Below are 18,756 nucleotides of genomic sequence, written 5' to 3' on the forward strand. Positions count from 1 at the left end.
CAAATAGGGGCGTAATTTGTATGTAAATCATTATATAATATCTTTTTATTCACAAATTAGGTATTATTATAAAAAATAATTTAAATATATCTTTACTATTTGATTTTTCATCTTTTTACAAATTTCTTTGATTTAACCCCTTTTTTTATGGTTGTTATAAAGAGAAACTAAGAGAAAATGATGTTTCGAATAGTGATTTTATGGAAAATGCATTATTAAAAAGTAAAAAAAAAAATTAAAAAAAATTTATGTTCATAATAATTTATTGTATAATTGTATAGTTAAAAATGCGTATAAAATATAGAGTTCCGAAATAAAGAGAACTCAATAGTTCATTCAAATTTCACTTTCATTAGTTTATGCATTTCCTTAGGTCTTGTGGAGAAAAGAAACCTACTGCTTTTACCATATTTGCTTGGTGCGGTCCAATACATTTAAGGGTAAAATTCACAATTAATGTATTAAGTATGGACAATGCAATTTTCATGTCTAAAGTTTTGAAAATGCAAAAATCAGATTTTCATTTATTAAATAAATAGATTTTATTAATTGAAAATAATAAGGCCACATATATACCATTAACAGTCACATGTTCATAATTATAGGTCACAAACTTATTTATTGATCATATATTATCAAATTAACAAGTCACAGATTATTTCGAGGTCACGAATGAAAATTTTTATTGGTCACGATTTATTTAATTGGTCATAGATGAAAAAATTATATGTCACAATTTATTAATCAATCACATATTTTTGAATTTTTTGGTCATAATTATTAAATTTTAAGGTCACAGTTAAATAATTAGTCACACGTAATGAAATAATTGGTCATAGGTAATCAAACAATCAGTCACAGGTCAAATAATTGGTCACATTACATACCACCACCACCCTCACCCTCCGCCGCCGACACTGCCACCACTGCTAGTTCCACTAACAACAATAACCAACCAATTTCCCCGACACAACCAAAATATCACCACCACCACTCCCTCAACCAAAAAAACACCACGATTCCTACTTGCACCACCACCAGCATGTCCACTACCCCAACACCGCACAACCACCACTCCATTGCCACCACCACAATAGCATCAACACTGCCAGAGGTACCACACACATTACCACCAACACCACCACACATACAATCACAGGTAGATCACATAGACTCGCCACTAAATCCACGATATCCACGGCACCACCATCAACATTGTCCACCACCACCAACACCTCACCTATGACTGTTAGCGTTCAATGTTCGACAACAGATTGCAACCGGTCACGATTTTCGCAACAAATCGCCGCTCAACGTTATGCAAAAATTGGTCGCCATATTTGATCTGAAAAGCGGGGGCAATGATTCTTCTCCGTTTGTGAAGGGAGTGTCGCTGCACCATCAAAACTGAGGAGGTTTCTTCCAAGCCTCGCCTTCGTCATTATCGCCGTCGCCCACGATTGCGACAGTGGTGTTTCAAGATAGTGAGAAGGGAGAGTATAAAGGCGATAGAGAGAGAAAACATAACGTAAAATTAGGATTGAGAAAATTGAATTAAGAGAAATTAGTATTTAAATTATTAAATCCAACCTGATTTTTGCATAATGAAACATAAGCCATGATTTTTGAATTGTGATGTTTAAACCCTTGGATTTGTGTAGTTTCCACTACATTTAACCCTTCTTTGAGCCCATTTTGGGGTTACCAAACAAGCACTGAAGCTGTCGCGGTAGCGTAACACCTTATTTGGCGCTTAATATTTGAAACTATACTGGTTAGAAAAGTTTTTTTTTTTTTTCAAAGAATGGGTCTCAAACAATGGCTAAACTCGGAACAGAGCAAGGATAGCTTCGGCTGGTACAGGTTAATGAACAATAAAGATTCATCTCTTCATTTTTTTCGTCTGGATTTTATTTATATGGTAAAATGGTCACTTTCAATAGAAGCAATTTTAGTTGTCCCCAACCAATTTTACTTCTAATAAAATAAAATTGGGCTCGCATATTTTAAGTCAAAAATATAATCCCTCATGTAAAGCCGAAGGCCTTCGGGTGAATGAATTGAAGTAGGAATGCGAGAAGCATCGAGCTTGGAGTACTACTACCTTTCATTACACAAAGTAAACTTAGTGCGAGCTGCGGAGAAGAAAACGACCATCCTCACCAACTAGCTAATCAGACGCAAGCCGAAAAAATTCTGCTAGATAAGAATGTACCTACGGTGGGTATGCTCTGAGGCAGGAGGGCAGCACTCTCTACCACCATTTCTGCAATTGAGCCCCCAAAGAATCCCGGAAAATGATCGTTGTAGATCACCATTTACAGATTGATGAGTGGTAAAAAAAGGGGGAAAATTTATCTATTTTTGCTTGGTTGGTGAGATTTTGAATCAATTAAATATCACCACATCACCTGTTGGTAAACAAATTTGTAAATTGTGACTGCAAATGAAAAGAAACCTAGCTTCACAATGAGAAAATTGGCCTCACTTCATCCTTTCACCTGGCGATATCCTAGGTAAAATGCCTTTATGCCAAGCTCATTACTTTCTCTTCACAACCTTCGCCTTGGTGCTTCCTAGAGTAAAGGATTATAACAAAATCTTGACATACGATTCAACGGATCCATAGTCTATAGCGAGTCTATAAGCCACCCACAATTGATAGCGTCCACGAGAAAACCCATAAAACACTGAAACATATTACATAAAATTCAAAGTATTTAGTTACCATACTTACAAACTCTCGCAAAAAAGATCGTGTCTAGAGAAGAAAGAAAGAGCTTTAAAACTTAACTCAAATCCCATGGTAGCACATGGGGTTTCTTTTTTCCGTAGCCCATCTCCCTCTCATCTCTTCTATAGTCCTCCTAAGCTTACTTGTTCTCGTCCATCCTCTTTCCTGCAATAAAACATCCATCAGATAACTTCAAAATAGAAAAGCAGAGTGAGAAATCAATGAGATCGTTAGCAAGCAAGCCATTTCATCAACATAGCACGCTAAAGCTTGAACTTCCACAATACTAATTATACAATAACGGTCATTGACATAGTCCAATATTCATTTATTTATTCATTAGTAAAATAGATGTATTTCTGTTTCAATATGCAACAGAAGATGATTACAAGTTAATTCAGCAGTCCACCAGTAATTCTTTAAATTTTGTCACCCGCAACTGCTTTATTGTGCAAAAGACATCAAAAATATTTGACACTATTTTTTAATAGGAGCATATATCACCAAAGGACATACAAGTCTACACTAATCAAAATCTCAACTCATATGAGAATAAAATGCGGGCACTGAAAAATGTGAAAGTCACTTTTAAGTAGCTTTTTGTTTGTAAACATGTTTCAATATCTTACTATTTTCTTACTATCATTTCCAACTTAGACCAATAAATAAAAATTTATGTTAAACTTATGGGCGAACTTTTTAAGCTTACACAAAATGCTCTGATACCCAAAAAATGGAAATGATGCAAGTATATACCAATTCCAACTGTAGGGCTTGTCTTGCTGAGAGATCACCATCCTCTACCACCACCTCCAAACCAACCACTATATCCACGGCCATCACCTCCAAACCGACCACCATATCCACGTCCATCGCCTCCAAAATGGCCACCATATCCACGTCCATCGCCTCCAAAATGGCCACCATATCCACGTCCATCGCCTCCAAAATGGCCACCATATCCACGTCCATCGCCTCCAAAATGGCCACCATATCCACGTCCATCGCCTCCAAAATGGCCACCATATCCACGTCCATCGCCTCCAAAATTGCCACCATATCCACGGCGTCCATCGCCTCCAAAATGGCCACCATATCCACGGCCACTGCCTCCAAAATAACCATCACGGCCAAGGCCTCCAAAATGACCACCATGTCCATATCCATGGCCACCGCCTCCAAAATGATCACCGTGTCCATATCCATATCCACGGCCACCAACATGTCGACCTCCAAATCTACCACCACCACTCCTGCCACTCCAAGCACTGTCACGACCATCACCTCTAGGCCTTGCCCCTTCCACCGTCAAGGTAGCCTCTCCTAATTCAGAACCATTGAGCTCCAGAGCATTGTTAAACGCATTGGCATCCTTGAAATCAATATAAGCTATGCTGTTGTTCAAAATATGGTGAATTGATCACAAATATCGAAAGCCCACATATCAAGTGTGGAATATGGCACACAGATTATACATCACAAATCATGTGGAAAAAAAGAAAATTTGGAATGACAGAATGGTCTAAAATTAGAGGACAGCCAACATATCCCCAGTTCCCTAGTTGATTCAGTTCAAAGACATCAAACAACATAATGACCCAACTTTTTTCTTTTTTTCATAGAAAATCTCAATTCCAGTGATTCTTCAATGCATAGGGTTATGATCTATAATGCACCGACATGGACACGTATTTCCGACAAGATATGTGTTGGATACGTTGACAAGCAATTTTTCAAAAAAGTACCGACACGGCACATCGTCGGCATGTTGATTAAATTCTTTAAACTTTTTCATTTATATATAGTATATATTTAATTTTATACTTGATATTAATTTTTATTTTTTTTGTTGAAATATTTTAGGAATGAGTACCTATTTGTTATTTAATAATAACTTTAAGTTAAAAATAATATCTTTAATAAAAAAGAAAAATGCTTATAATAGAGTGTCTGAGGCGTGTCGGTATCAACACGTGTCGGACAAAGACACGCTACTTCAATTGAAGTGTTCGTGCTACAAAAAATCTATCCAAATTAGTGTCTAATAAGAATAATGTTGAACAAGGCCAAAATCCCAGGCATGAGAACGCACTACACTCATGAATGACAGTTAATCCCATTCAAAATACAAACACAGCCACATCCTAGCATGAAAAAAAAGTCAAAATCACAAATTGTGATTCTTCAAAATCTATGAAGCACATACATGGACACAATACTATGAGCTACGACAAGTAATTTTTTCCCCCCTAAAAAGGACCGTGCCACTTTAGAGATGCATCAGATTTTGAAGTAGTATGTTTATATATGCTTTTCCATATTTATCTATATAACAAACACATTTTCAGTTTGATTTTTCCAATTTTGTTGGTGAATTTTTTGAACCTCAGTGGTGGGTTATTTGTTGTACTAAGATATTTTTTAGCTCCATTTAGTATTACTAATGCGATCAAAGTGCAATGCCCAAGTAACGAAATTGCATACAGTAAACATAAAGATATTCCATGTAAAGTTCATAAAACTCATCTTATTTTGACTTTTCTACAAAACACTATAATAATCATATTTTAACCCAATTTTATATCCCAAAATTAAAAAATGGAACTAGACATGTCATTGGAGTGTCATGGTTGAGTAACTCATCAAACTTTAAAAAATATATAAACGAGGGAATCGACACAGAGAACGAATCAAGACCATGTCCCTCTCTAGTCAAAAATTTAAAAAAATGTATTAGAACGTAGGACAGTCCCACTTGGAATGTCGAACATGAGCCCACCTAATCCAAGGTGAATTGATGTTATATGTGTGGGACACCAATTCTCCAACTTAGGAGTGTATTGCTTCGCCCTTCACAAGTGATCTTGGTATTTTACCCATGGATCAAATATCACTATCAATGCATCACATAACATAAAATGGCATTTTGCAAGCTCTTTAATAACAGCAACACGAGAAACAATAAAAGTTAACTCGGATAAAATACCCTAGAAGAAGAGGGAGGAAGGGAGAAGGGGGTGGACAAACCCTTTAACACCACCATCTTGATCTCTCGGAATGGAAATTTTTGTAATTTCCCCACAAGATACAAAATGATCTCCCAGTGCACTCCTAATCTGCAATCATGAATTCAGCAAATCTATAATGGAGAGAGAAAATTGATTCAAATGTGAGGGATATGCAAGAGCAACACATGCCTTGTCTTCGCAGTTTCTTTTATCAAATCCCCTAATAAATATTGTTTGCTCTTGAGCTTTCCATCCCGTCTGACTTGAGCTTGTCCCTGTGCTGCATAAAAGAACATAAGTTTGTGAATCTAAAATCATCTACAAAAATCGTAAAAACCATATAAAATGTAGACACATCTATATAAACTGTAAAATTACACAAAATATAGACATGCGCCATACCTACTATGTGGTGTGTAGGATCCTTTTTCCCTATTGTAGTCAAGTCTCACCCGACGACCCAGCAAATGTTTACCATTTAATTCCAGGAGGGCCTGCAAATAAATAATGTGCACCCTAACTGATTAAAGCAGCTGTAGTTACTTCTAATTAAATACATATAAATTGAAGAGTCCCTTAAAGACTTATAAACCAACAGCTGAAGTCTTCCTATTTTCTCTATCAACCGTAACGTTATAAATTTGGATACTTGTATGAATGCACAAGAATATCTTAAAATTGGATTAAAATCAACAATATGAAGTAAAAGTCTACCTTTTCTGCTGCTTCCACAGTAGCAAACTCGATATGGCCAAATCCCCTAAATGTATCGTCTTCATTCATAGCGAAGCGAATATCTACAATTTCCCCAGCATCTTTGAAAAACTCCTCGCTGTAATGTTATTTAATTCTTAGCAAATATTTTAACTTAACTCTAGTGTAAGATCTTTAGGAATGCGATATACATACACATCAGTCCGCTCGATGGAGAAGCACAGATTCCCAATAAACAGAGTTTTAGAGCCTGTTGTTTCAACTCTCAGTGTGGCAGGGTCCCTTGGCTGCAGATTTAAAGTTAAAACTAAAGGCATGCCCTAAAAAAGGTAATCTAATGGAATCCTATGTCAACTGGAAATAAAAAGAACTAAAGTTTTTCTACACAAGCACGATTAAATAAGCGAATGATGTGTGGAAAAATATAAGCACTCAGTTTATGATGTATCAAAAACAGAGATGGGTTTAAAAAGGAAAGGGAGATCAACATGACAGGTTAAAAAATTTTGTGAAATTATACACAAGATTGAATATGTACCACTAAGTAATCATAAAAGAAAAATATAGTAAAATCTATCCTATAATAGACATGGACACGTGTGTCCGACACGATACGTGTTGGATACGTCGACACGTAATTTTTAGAAAAAGTACCGACATGACACGTGCCGACACGTTGATTAAATTTTTGTAAAATCTTCATTTATATAGTATAAATTTAGTTTTATACTTGTCTAATAATTTTTTTATTGAAATCTTTTAAATATGAGCTTTGATGCTCGGACTCTTCAAAATGGTTGGAGTACCCGTGTCGAACACGACGCGACATGGATATGGATATGGGATATGTGTCGGATCCTCCAAATTTAAACCGGACACTTCGCCCTTTTTTACTTCTTCTTTTTTCTTTTCCTTTTCTTTCCCGTTTCCTATAATTGAAAACTAAACCCCAAAATTGTATTTTATTAGTCTTAACATCTTATTTAATACTCATTTCCTTTTTTGTGAACTATTGATTTTGGTCTATTCAAAATGACATCTTGGGTTAATAAAAAAAATTGAAGATTGAAAAAGTACTCACGTACCCGTGTCCGAAATTTAGATTCTTTTAACCATGTCCGTATCCTACATTTTAGAAAATAAAAGATCTGACACTTAGATACGTACCCGTACCCAATACCCATACCCGAGTCTGAGCATCATAGAATATGAGTACCTATTTGTTATTTATTAATAACTTTGAGTTAAAAATATATAATATTTTTAATAAAAAATGAAAAATGTTTATGGTAGAGTGTCGGTATCGACACGTGTCCGACACGGACACGCTACCCTAATTGAAGTGTCCGTGCTACATAGGCACTCACAGCCTCCACGTGTAGGGAACCCCCTTTCCCAGAATTTGGCATAGTCGGCGTGGCATCCATCATTTTTACATCAGTATTCTGTTTCAGCAAGAAAACCTTACATAAGTATGATCCAGAGTAAAGTTGATTATTTGTTCATAGCATTTTAGGCACAATTTTCACGGCCCAAACTAAATCAACGTTCACACACATATAAGCATAATAGCATATGGTAATTAATTCATGTATAATCACTTCAGAAGTCGGCTAAAAGCGGTGCTAACATAGTTCATTTGTTCTACGAATGCATGGAGCACAACAAAAAAAGAAGCTTGTGAAAGGGGAGGAGGATAGAGAAAGGCATAGCTCAAATAGTGGAAAAGGTTAATTCACATATTGCATTTACCATTTTCACTGGGTTTTGGGAAGGGTCTTCTGTCTCTTTGTCAGCAGATATTTCTTCATACTCTTCAGGAGACTCCTCTAAACTATTGCTATTCTCTGAGATTGAGATAGACTGCCAACAAAGTCCAAGCATAATGAACCTGGAAATTTATAAAAGGATAAAGAACTACACAGTGCTAAAATTTGTCGTACCTTCTTTATCCCTTGAATATTTGGAGGGTCAGATTCTTCTTTACTTCTCTCACCTTCCTTTTTAGTTGCAGTGGGATCTTCACCTGAAGACCCAGCTGCAAGAACATTCTTGGCTACAGCAACATCCTCATCTTCAGAAACAGAACCAGTACCATTGCTTGCATCGTCTTTCTTCTTGGTAGCAGGTACAAGGTCATTCTTAGTTGCAGTTCCAGGAACCTTCTCAGGTGCACCAGCATCCTCTGCTGAACCACTAATTTCATCTTCCTTTTCGATCAGATCCACAAGGCAATTCTTAGCTGCCACCAAAAGCTCCTTTTTGGGTGGGAATAATACATTTCTCTTCAGGACCTACATAAGAAAATATAGGCTAACACACGCTATATGCAGACTACTAAATAGAAATTGACATCACAGAATAAGAAATAAAAAAACAACTTTCCAAGATAAATTATTGACTCACTTCATCCCCATTTTTAAGGTTTTTTTCCCCCTTCAAGTAATCCTATGAGCATAATTAAGCTTCAAGGTAGAGTAATCCCCCTCTGACCACAGAGAGTTACTATAACTATTCTACATGGTAGAATATTAGCAGGGAAAGTGCCAATCTAAATTAATTATTGTTCCACCAAATCGTCGAAAACAAATAATAAAGGAAATACAAGCAGAGGGGGGGAACTCCAAATAAAATATTAACAGATTTGTAGAAAAGTGGAATTTGGCTCCAATCAAAAAGGGAGAAATCTATATTTAAAAAAAAAAAAAAAGAAGAAAAAGAGAAATTTGGATACACAAATATAAAAAAGAAGAAGAGATAGAAACCTCGGTTTCTGAAATTTTGAGCTCAATCTTTTGTTCCTCTACTGCTGCTACATCATCATTTTTCTGTTTCTTAGCCCCAACTTGTTCTTCTTCATCTTCCTCCAATTTTCTCTTATCTATAAACAAAATAATACCAATTCGTCATATACATTTACCAAATCAACATTCGGAGAGAAATACCACCTTAAAAACACAAGAAAATTTGATTATTAAATAGATCGTATAAATCGAACCTTCATTCATGGATTTGGCGTCAGCAACGACGACAGGAGTAGCTGTATTTCACCTTAGAAGCTGATTTATTGATGGATTCACCCAATAGGAAAGGAGGAAGACAAGTACAACCCGAAAGTAAAAGAGACAATGGATCTGATAGCAAGATTTGTATAAACCCTAAAAGATTTTTGCGATTCACAGGACAGAGAGGAGACGAGAATGCGTGGTGGAGTGGTCGATACTTTCCGTTGAGTGAGTTTATATGTTAAAAGTAAATAAAAAAAATAGAACAACTGCAAATTTAAGCTCCATTTATAGTACACATATGGCAAAATGTTCAGTTTGGCCCCCACATTTTTTTCATCCTGTACTCCGCAAGAAATGCACGAGTCGGAACAACTGCAAATTAGGGATGACAAAATATCTGACCCAAGTTGCCAAATCTGGAAGGGCCCAGGCCCTATTAACAGGAGCTGAGGTGGCAACCCTTGATTTGAATCTCCTTTAAAATGAGATTCAAATCATTGGACCCTATTTAAATGGCAAAAACCAATCTAGAATGGGATGGCAGATGCACAAGTGGATTAATTGTAAATAAGGGTGGATTCACATGCTCTCATGTGGGCTCAGCTGACCTCACAATAGTTTCTCAAATTTTATATTATATTTTTATAATTGGGAAAAAATACATAAATATGATGATTTAAATATACAATTTCACTTCTAACAAGCTTACAAAAATATTTCAAAACTAAGGTTGTAATTATTATTTTTGAACATATATAAATACCATCATTTCTTTTGTCTCTCTACTTGTTTCATTTTCCAGCAAAATACTAATTCTCTCTCTAAGGTTCTTCCATCTTTCCAGTCAAATGAGTTTAGAGGTGGTGGAAAATCTGACGTCCTCCACGACTGACACTTTATCTATCTAAACACTCTTTATTGAACACATTGTTGCAACTACAAAACTCTCTAATTTTCCCATCTACATCTTCATTGACTCCTAGCAGAAAAAATGTCGTAATTCACAACTAATACTCTTTTCTTGACGTCTGTTGTGACAACTTGAACGGGGATTGGGACTAGAGATGGGGATAATCCTTCTAGAATAAGAATATAATTGTTTGAATTTGTCGGTGGTGGCAAACTCTTCCTCCGACAATCGATTTGTATAGACCAAGACGAGAGAGTGCCCTAGTTATTAACAATCTCAATTGGCTTAATATGTTGAACAAGTATGGTTAAAGCTTTCGGTAGTCTTATGTTATTATACAGTAGCCCATTGCTCAATTTTCGGATGGTGGTGTAAGGAGGATAAGTAGTGCAATGGTGGGTAAGAGGGGGAATAATTGTTTTGATTTATTTTTCCTTTCTTTTCTTTTTATGAAGGAATTATTAAAACAAATAGACAAGTAGCCTGCACAATTGTTTTAATAAATAAATGAATAATTCAAAGTACTAATATATGAAAAGAAACGATATCTACGTCGTTTTAGTTATCATTTTAATTGAAACGAGTTCAAATTCGTCAACTTTGAATGAAACAGTATGGATGTCGTTATGTCATTTCGTAGGTTTGACACTACCAAAATATCATTGTCGTTTTATATGAGAAAAAACAACACCTATGTCATTTTAGTTACTATTTTAACTGAAATGAGTTCAAACTCGTCAAAATCGTAATTATAATAAATGAATAATTCAAAGTACTAATATATGAAAAGAAACGACATCTATGTTGTTTTAGTTACCATTTTTATTGAAACGAGTTTAGATTCGTCAACTTTGTAATAAAATGGTATGGATGGCATTATGTCATTTTGTAGGTTTGACACTACAACGACATTATTGTTGTTTTATATGAAAAGAAACGACATCTATGTCATTTTAGTTACTATTTTAACTGAAATGAGTTCAAATTCGTCAAAATTGTAATTAAAATGGTCGCCCACCTTGTCTTCGTGTCAATGGTAAAAATACTTTTCTAACCATCACATGTTTGGAAATTCGCTTGCTTCCAACAAATATTAGTATAAAAGTGGCTGCATAGATTATAATTGTCACCTCTTTTAAATCTTGCGATAGCAATTACATGCTTGCATGGAAACTTGTCTAGATCAAATTCCTACACATACATGTTTTTTCATCCAAGTCCACAAGTAGTGTTCTAAAATGTCACTGACCTAATAAATGTCCAGAGATATCTGATTTATCCCCAATCCATTTGATTCATTATATTTCATGCACATCTTTTTCTCTAAAGGTGATAAGAGGTAGATTACACATTTTTATGTTTCAGCATGTCTTCCATAAAACTATCTTTGCAGTGTCTTTCGGATATATTTAATCAAACCAACTATGAAAAATTCTCAAACACTCTTCAACGAACCATTTAGAGATTTCACATTATTCGTAGTCATGATATTGTAATTTATTCCAGTAAAATATGCTCTAACCCAATAATGAAAATTTCTTCTAATATGTACTCTTTGATGCCTTTCTTTTACTGTACAGAGCTGCTGTGTTGGACTCAAATTTTGTTATAGTATTAGCGTCTAAAACTACCTTAATATAAAGTTGCAAGATCACTTCGTGAAATATTTGTCTTCAAGTTCTTTTATAGGTGATATATGCAATTATCATGATGAACAAACTGAAATGCATTTCTAACTCCATTTTTAATACATGCTCCACGGTCAGATATAATCACAAGTTCGTCTGTATCACCTGTTATTAATCTCAACTTTTTAAAAAACGAAGTCTAGGATTCATTATTTTTTCGAATTAACTACTTCCCATGCGAGTGAAAATGTTTGAAAATTTGCATCTTGACAAGTTGCTATGAGTAGAGTACATTTCATTCTCGATTTCAAGAATGTATCATCTACAAAAATTAACCTTCACATTAAGTTGACGAATCCACGTATACTTGGTCCCAATGCCATAAAAAATACTTGAAGCGTTGATCATCAGTAGCGTGAATGAATGTCAGCACACCAGGATTTTGCATTTCCAAAACATGACAATATGCTGACAATTTCACATAATTCTTACGAGGTTTTCACGGATCAATCCACAAGCAAAAAATTTAGCTATATATCCTTTTATTATAGCTTACGGTTATACCAAACTCTCAATGAATGTTATTAATGATGTCCATTGATCTGTAAACTTGGTTGGCATTTTGATACTTAGTGGTGATGTGGTTTTCAATGTCATATATGAAACATGCCTATGGTCTCATGAAGCAAGAATGATGACCATTATATTTCGAACTTTGAAAATATGAATTTTTATGATCTTGGTTCCTCGCAAGCGTCACTTGCAATTTTCATCTATATAAACAATTGTATAAGTGGTCATATTCGACTTCTTAACTCTGTATTCAAAGTAACACTTCACAGCCAGTAATTGCAATTTTGATATTAAGTTCATATTTTGAAGTAAACAACTAGTTAATTTGCACGTCTTTATTTTCCAAAATTCTTACTAATGTCCCACAACAGAGCGAGCTTGCATTTGTAGATACGATCCGACTACATTCGACATCATTATCATTTGCTACATTCCAACTATAAAGTTCATCCATGTATAACTCCACGTCATTGTCATTTTGTACAAGAGAATTATTGTCGTCATTTTCTCTTCGAGGACTATCTTCACTTACATCAAAACCATTACAATCTAAAAATATTTTATTACCCTTGTCATGGTTACCATCATCGTTCGTTCAAATATGTTCCTTCTCATTGTTCACATTTACAATTTTTTCTCCACCCTCTATTAGTAATAAACATCCTTCATCACCAGAGTCTTCTTGATTTTCAACAACTTCATTCGAAAGAATTACACAAAAGAAAAGTTTCTTTACGGTAGTTAGAAACTACTTCACATTTTTGTCACAATCAATCATGGTCAAAGCAGTTGAAGCTTTAGACATTATGAGGACAAGAGCTGAAATCTCCATTATCTATAGCTTTGTATCGATGTTCAACATCTCTTTGACTAGATCATATAATTCCACATAAGAAATAATTTTTACAATAAGAATAGGCATTGCTTTTCTTTTGCCATTCACTGCATATTTCTATTTTCATGCACTTTCAACTGACTGTTCATATTCAACTGGATAACAAGCTGATATACATACCATATTCGTGGTGTCAATAATTGTAATTCAATATAAAAATTTCATCAAATTTCAAATATCGTACAATACCGATAACGATATGTAAGTTGTTATGAATTGCAAAAAAATGTAATTTGTTATGTACAAGAAAAATAAAATCAAATGTATGTTTTATAGTAGGACAATGAAAAGAATAGCCAAACATGCATTTGTCAACTTACATTTCACTCCAATTAATACAAATAACGGATAATGAGAAAAGGGTTGGGATGCAACTCATATCAAAACTCTAATCCAATATCAAAATAAATTTAAAATCATTGTTCACAAATAAATACCACAGATGTATATACAACAACATGAAAAAATGATTCAAAAAATGGAGAAAGAAAGTAGCCCAAAAATTGAAAATTTACAACACCCTCTTCTTAACCAAATGCCTAGCAAAAATGTTGCAAGATTTGATTTAACATTTCAACCAAATGAGTGTTCCAAGGAATGTGATCATTAATTAGAGAAAATGAAAAGGAGTTACATACCTGTACAGCCAATTTTTGTTAAAAGAAAAAAAGAAAAAAAAGAAAAAAAAAGGAATGCAGAAGTTAATTAGTGTTAAATGGAAATTAAAATGAGAGTTAGGGCAATAATGTATTTTTATATCTTTAGGCCTTCTAACTAAAAATAATTGGTGGACTCTTTAAACTAATATCTGATTTGACCAGACCCTTTAAATGAAGCCCTCGTAAAGTAATCTGTTAGTAGTTGAGCAGCCATTGTTGAACTGTAGTATAGTTAGTACTTGCACATTGATCTTTAAGAAATTACTTATTGATCATGGAACTTTGCTATATGTTATATTACGTGGTCACCAAAATTTAAAAATTTACTCGTTGCTCAATCAAATCTAAACAAAAGTACTTATTGCTCATTAAACTTTGCTATAGGTAACACTAATGAAAATGATATAGGTAATTAATGGGTAATTTTATTTAAGTTTGTATGAGTAATGAGTAATATTTTAAATTTCGACGAGCAATTAATAATCTATATCAAAGCTCAGTAAGCAAAGAGTAATCTTTTGAATTCGATGAATAAATAATAACTTATAGCAATTCAATGATCATTTATCAAATTAACTCTCGTATTTGCTGATGATGTTATACTATTCACAACGGCTTTGGGCAAGAGGCGAATCGCATCCATATGTATACTAAACTTTTAGTACCTTAAATTTGTCTAACAAGTTCCTAAATATCGTCTAACAAAATTCCATTCCATCTTATTTAGTGCTCAACTTTTAGTGCCTCTCTACAGGTTCATGGCCTAAAATTAGTTAAATTTTGAATAATACAATCAATTATCAAATTGCACAGTGGACCACGTTGTCATCAAAACTAGTACTAAACAATAGTAGTGATTTATAGTGATGCTCAACATCGTGTGACAATGAAGTCCACGAACTTTATTGCCACCTAGATTGCACATCAGACATTCTCTATCCTTCTCCATCTTATAATTTTCATCAGACATTAAAATATCACCTTTTCCCACCTCGTTTCCTCCATTTACATTTTTTTTTAAGTTTCTTCAATAAAATAAAATAAGAGTGTGTGAAGACCATATTTTTTTCGTACTAACACAATTACCTATTGGAGCAAGACATCACATACCAGGATCTGAACATTTTGCCGTCCCTAACTTTCGCTATAGTAGAAAAACATGGATTGTATCTCTTGCCTAATGTTGTCAGACAATCTAACACCAATGGTGCTAGAGCACCATTTTAGGTGATCATATTTGATAAGTTTAATTTAATTAAATGAATCATGTGATGTTGTATTTAAGTGAATCCGCCATTTAACGTCATGCAATTATCACATAAACTAGTGTTGAACACCAACGGTGCTGAATAACCTTACTCTTCACGTATTGAATAATCAAATGGTTATAGCTTTAGGCCTCAATATACAGTTGGAAGATAATATTATCAATTAACAAAGAAGAATGGGGTTCGCTGGACCCTTATTAAAAATGTCATTACATCTATATTGATACCTCGTCTCCAACATGAAAGGAGAACCTCAGTGATCGATACTCAAATACAAACGTAAAGCACCTTAAAGTAAAAATATGTAAATTACAGCTATAAACAAATTCATCCCCCTATCTCCTTCCTTTCTCTAATAAACATATGCAAGTATCTAATATACATTCCTATCAAGGTTCAACTCCTCTATGAATATTAATTATCCTTCGATCAAAATTCAGATGCAATGTCATCCACATATAGTAATTTACTTTCTATTTCCCTGTTTCCATTTCTGCTATGCTATCTAACGTTGACTGATGAATGCTTAAATATAATTTGAAAAAGAAAATGCTTAACTTGATAGGTTAAAGAATTTTCATTAATCAAGTGCTGCCTTGTTTCTTCGACCCATTGGATTAGGAAGGCCATCAAAAAAGGCTGCAGTAGAAAGGGCCTGAAAATCTGGCTTCAAACTCCACTTCGGCATGGGCCTTATGGATGAAGATGTGCAGTTATCTGAATCCTGCAAACTCGATGTACTAGATGACTTCCTTACTGCAGCGAAACTGTCTAGAAAAGAATCCCCCAAACTTACAGGAATTGGGTTATGCCCACCTGCTTGAGCATCAACTCCCGAGGCAGTTCGACTAGCAGATTTAGCTCTGAGAGCCAAGCTTTTGCCCGTAATAGCTGAAAATCCACCACTATTGCTGTTTTCCTCCTTTAGCAGCTTTTCTGGGGTGCGCGAAGTCAAGTTGGCCTCTAATTTTGGAAGCCTTCGGGTCAATTTCTCAATCCACTTACCCAAGTTACTATCTTCAGTTTCTAGAGAAAAAAGCTGATTGATCCAATGACCATTATTTGACATCAAGTCACTAGCTACGCTTTTTGATTTTCTGTGATGACTTAGCGGTGGGTTAGACGTAAGTGAAGATTTTCCAAGAGGCCCATCCTCTAGATAATGAGCTCCATTTCGATACACGGCCATTTCAAAACCTTCTGGTGCAGCTTTCTGACCTACTGGTTTAAGACCATAAAAACCTTGAAGACTGCTCATGCCTGGAGAAACTTTCTGTCCCAAAGAAGATTTCAGTTTCAGTGACTGAAGGGAATCAAACAAGTCAGAATGCCTGCGGGGAGATGGAGTCTGCTCAGAGCTGCTTGATCTGCAAGTGGAAATTAATTAATACGTAATTCAGAAACCTCATCATTTAAATTTTTTCCTTTTCGTCTTTCATTTATTTATTTTGGCAGGTGAGGAGTTGCAAATCTTACTTTGACACCAGAGTTTCAGTTAAAAACATTATGTTTATTCTTGTAGAAATGTATATGATGAAAGACAACAATCTAGGAAATTGGAACCCATCAAAATTGGAATATGCACAAAAACATGGTTGTTTTAAATGCAGTTTCAAAAATGATGTAAGAACAACATTCTTAAAGATGAACCAATCTTCATAGTTTCTGCATATTTCTCTTCTCCCCTCAGTTCAATAAGATAATATAAGGGTCCTTGCGTATCAGCTTTTGGTATTACACATGCTCCCAAAGTTCATATAATACAAAAAAAATGCAAGAGATGCAGACGACAACCATAATGTAAAACGATCCCCAACCTAATAATTGACTGTCAACCCCCCCACCCCAACCTGATCTCAACCCAAACCCAGAAAATAAATAGATAGATAAGTAACAGGCAAACATTGGATTCAGTGTCAAAGTAATGCAGAACTATTAACTCACATAGTTCTAAAATTGCACTCCTTAGTTTGAGGTTTTAATGCAATGTTGCTTCTCTTGTTTCTGGATCTATGATTATATTTGCCAGTTTCCTCGTTGAAAACACGAAGCAGTGACCTTGAACTTATATCGAGCCCAATTACTGAAATGTCGTCTTCATTTTAAAAGGTTTAAAAAAAAAAAAAAAAAATGAGAGAGAGAGAGAGAAATACTTCAGTTTGCTACACCAATATCCTCACCATTGCTATAAAAGCTTCATATTTTGTGGGACCCAAAAACAAAAGGAAAACCATATTTTGAAGAAGAGGAATGCTATATGAGAATAACTAATGGCTATTTGGTGCAAAATAATATGACGGCAAGGAGTATATATTGCTCAAGTTTAGTACTTTCCATTAATACAAACAATCAGTCAGCTAAAAAAAAATAGCAAAAAGCACATGCCAAACTAATGGCAGTTAAATTAACTGAATTGACCAATTTACTTTACATAGGACATATTTAAGTCCAGTTCAAAAATATCACTTCTCTTTGAACAATTAGCTCTCCCAAACAGAGAAATCTAAGCTATACTCAAAACTTTAACACTTCATAGGCACTGTCAGTATCAATTTCTCAGGCTTATGTGTAAGGATTGACAGAAAAGAGAGCTTTAAAATACGCGTGCACACGCACACACACACACACACACACAAAAACAAACAAAAGGGAAGAAGAAGAAGAAGAAGAAGAAGAAAGTCATTGAAATGAGTAGCTGTTAAAGGCTAAAATGGAGAAGATGAAGGAGAACAAACTAAATATGAATTTCAAAAGGAGGTTTAAAACCATAAAGACGACACTCCTTAATAAACCATTCATATTGCAATTACCAAAGCTCAGTTTCTATTGATTCATAGCATTCCAAGAAAATGAATAAATTTTTTTATCAGCTGACCCGCTTCTACAAGTATATCCTGCACTAATATTTAAAGTAAATACTAAATACTATTCTCGCTGAGATGCTATGAGTTTTACTTGCTAATGTGGCAGCAACATTTTAATGACAAACAGAGCATAAAATAAATATTATGGTCCTGCTAAATTGAAATGGCAGCACACTGTATCAGTTTGCATGAAAATTGTTCACAACATTCTATAAGCCATTTAGAAATAGAAAAACAAAATAAGAAAATCTTATTGAAGATAAAAATACCGTTGAGGAGTGTCAAGAGCATTGGACAAGCTAGGAGAAGGGGGATGCCTCCCTGGCAATGGTATGTGAATAGTCTTCAAAGCAAACATTTGGAGGTCCGTTACCAATCCATTCATCCTCTTTATATCTGCCACCTATCCCATTCACCAAAAAATGCATAGTAAGATGAATATCAGCAAACCTTACATTCCAAAAAATTAAAAACACAAAATTAAAAGAAAGGTTG

At 34.7% G+C, this 18,756-nt stretch overlaps 2 protein-coding genes across 6 annotated transcripts in view; both read right to left on the reverse strand.

Annotated features, from left to right (window-relative positions):
• Nucleotides 1-2,298: 2,298 nt before the first annotated feature.
• LOC111381776 (heterogeneous nuclear ribonucleoprotein A3 homolog 1-like) lies at nucleotides 2,299-9,819 on the reverse strand. Of its 5 annotated transcripts, XR_002700399.1 has the most exons (13): nucleotides 9,455-9,819; nucleotides 9,222-9,337; nucleotides 8,400-8,750; nucleotides 8,209-8,319; nucleotides 7,824-7,901; nucleotides 6,652-6,743; nucleotides 6,457-6,574; nucleotides 6,145-6,239; nucleotides 5,932-6,022; nucleotides 5,762-5,850; nucleotides 3,491-4,128; nucleotides 2,795-2,899; nucleotides 2,299-2,690 (listed from the first exon to the last, which is right to left on the reverse strand). XR_002700399.1 is itself a non-coding variant. In XM_023005598.1 (12 exons), the coding sequence occupies exons 1-11, from the start codon at nucleotides 9,462-9,464 to the stop codon at nucleotides 3,525-3,527; spliced, it is 1,755 nt and encodes a 584-aa protein (XP_022861366.1). In that variant the 5' UTR covers nucleotides 9,465-9,819; the 3' UTR covers nucleotides 2,330-2,899; nucleotides 3,491-3,524. The 5 variants fall into 5 exon arrangements, 4 of the variants coding, with proteins under 4 accessions (XP_022861366.1, XP_022861367.1, XP_022861368.1 ...); XM_023005598.1 differs by having other exon boundaries at nucleotides 2,330-2,899; XM_023005599.1 differs by having other exon boundaries at nucleotides 2,330-2,899; nucleotides 6,145-6,236; nucleotides 9,455-9,818.
• A 5,725-nt stretch (nucleotides 9,820-15,544) lies between these two features.
• The window catches only part of LOC111381773, a 6,220-nt gene continuing 3,008 nt past the window's right edge, over nucleotides 15,545-18,756 (reverse strand). Inside the window, exons 2-3 of the mRNA XM_023005596.1 lie at nucleotides 18,531-18,664; nucleotides 15,545-16,764 (exon numbers count right to left, since the gene is read on the reverse strand). Coding sequence (XP_022861364.1) covers nucleotides 15,978-16,764; nucleotides 18,531-18,664 — 921 coding nt within the window. The 3' untranslated portion in view covers nucleotides 15,545-15,977. The remainder of the gene's footprint in view (nucleotides 16,765-18,530; nucleotides 18,665-18,756) is intronic.

This window comes from Olea europaea, unplaced genomic scaffold, assembly GCF_002742605.1.
Source record: "Olea europaea var. sylvestris unplaced genomic scaffold, O_europaea_v1 scaffold2371, whole genome shotgun sequence".
Classification (NCBI taxonomy): domain Eukaryota; kingdom Viridiplantae; phylum Streptophyta; class Magnoliopsida; order Lamiales; family Oleaceae; genus Olea; species Olea europaea.

What these genes read in the sequence shown, in the direction of transcription:
- LOC111381776 (XM_023005598.1), bottom strand. An exon ending in TCAAAATTTCAGAAACCGAG is followed by an intron (nt 8,751 to 9,221) that starts GTTTCTATCTCT and finishes TTTCTTATGTAG; the next exon opens with GTCCTGAAGAGAAATGTATT. An exon ending in AAAGAAACTGCGAAGACAAG is followed by an intron (nt 5,851 to 5,931) that starts GCATGTGTTGCT and finishes TCATGATTGCAG; the next exon opens with ATTAGGAGTGCACTGGGAGA.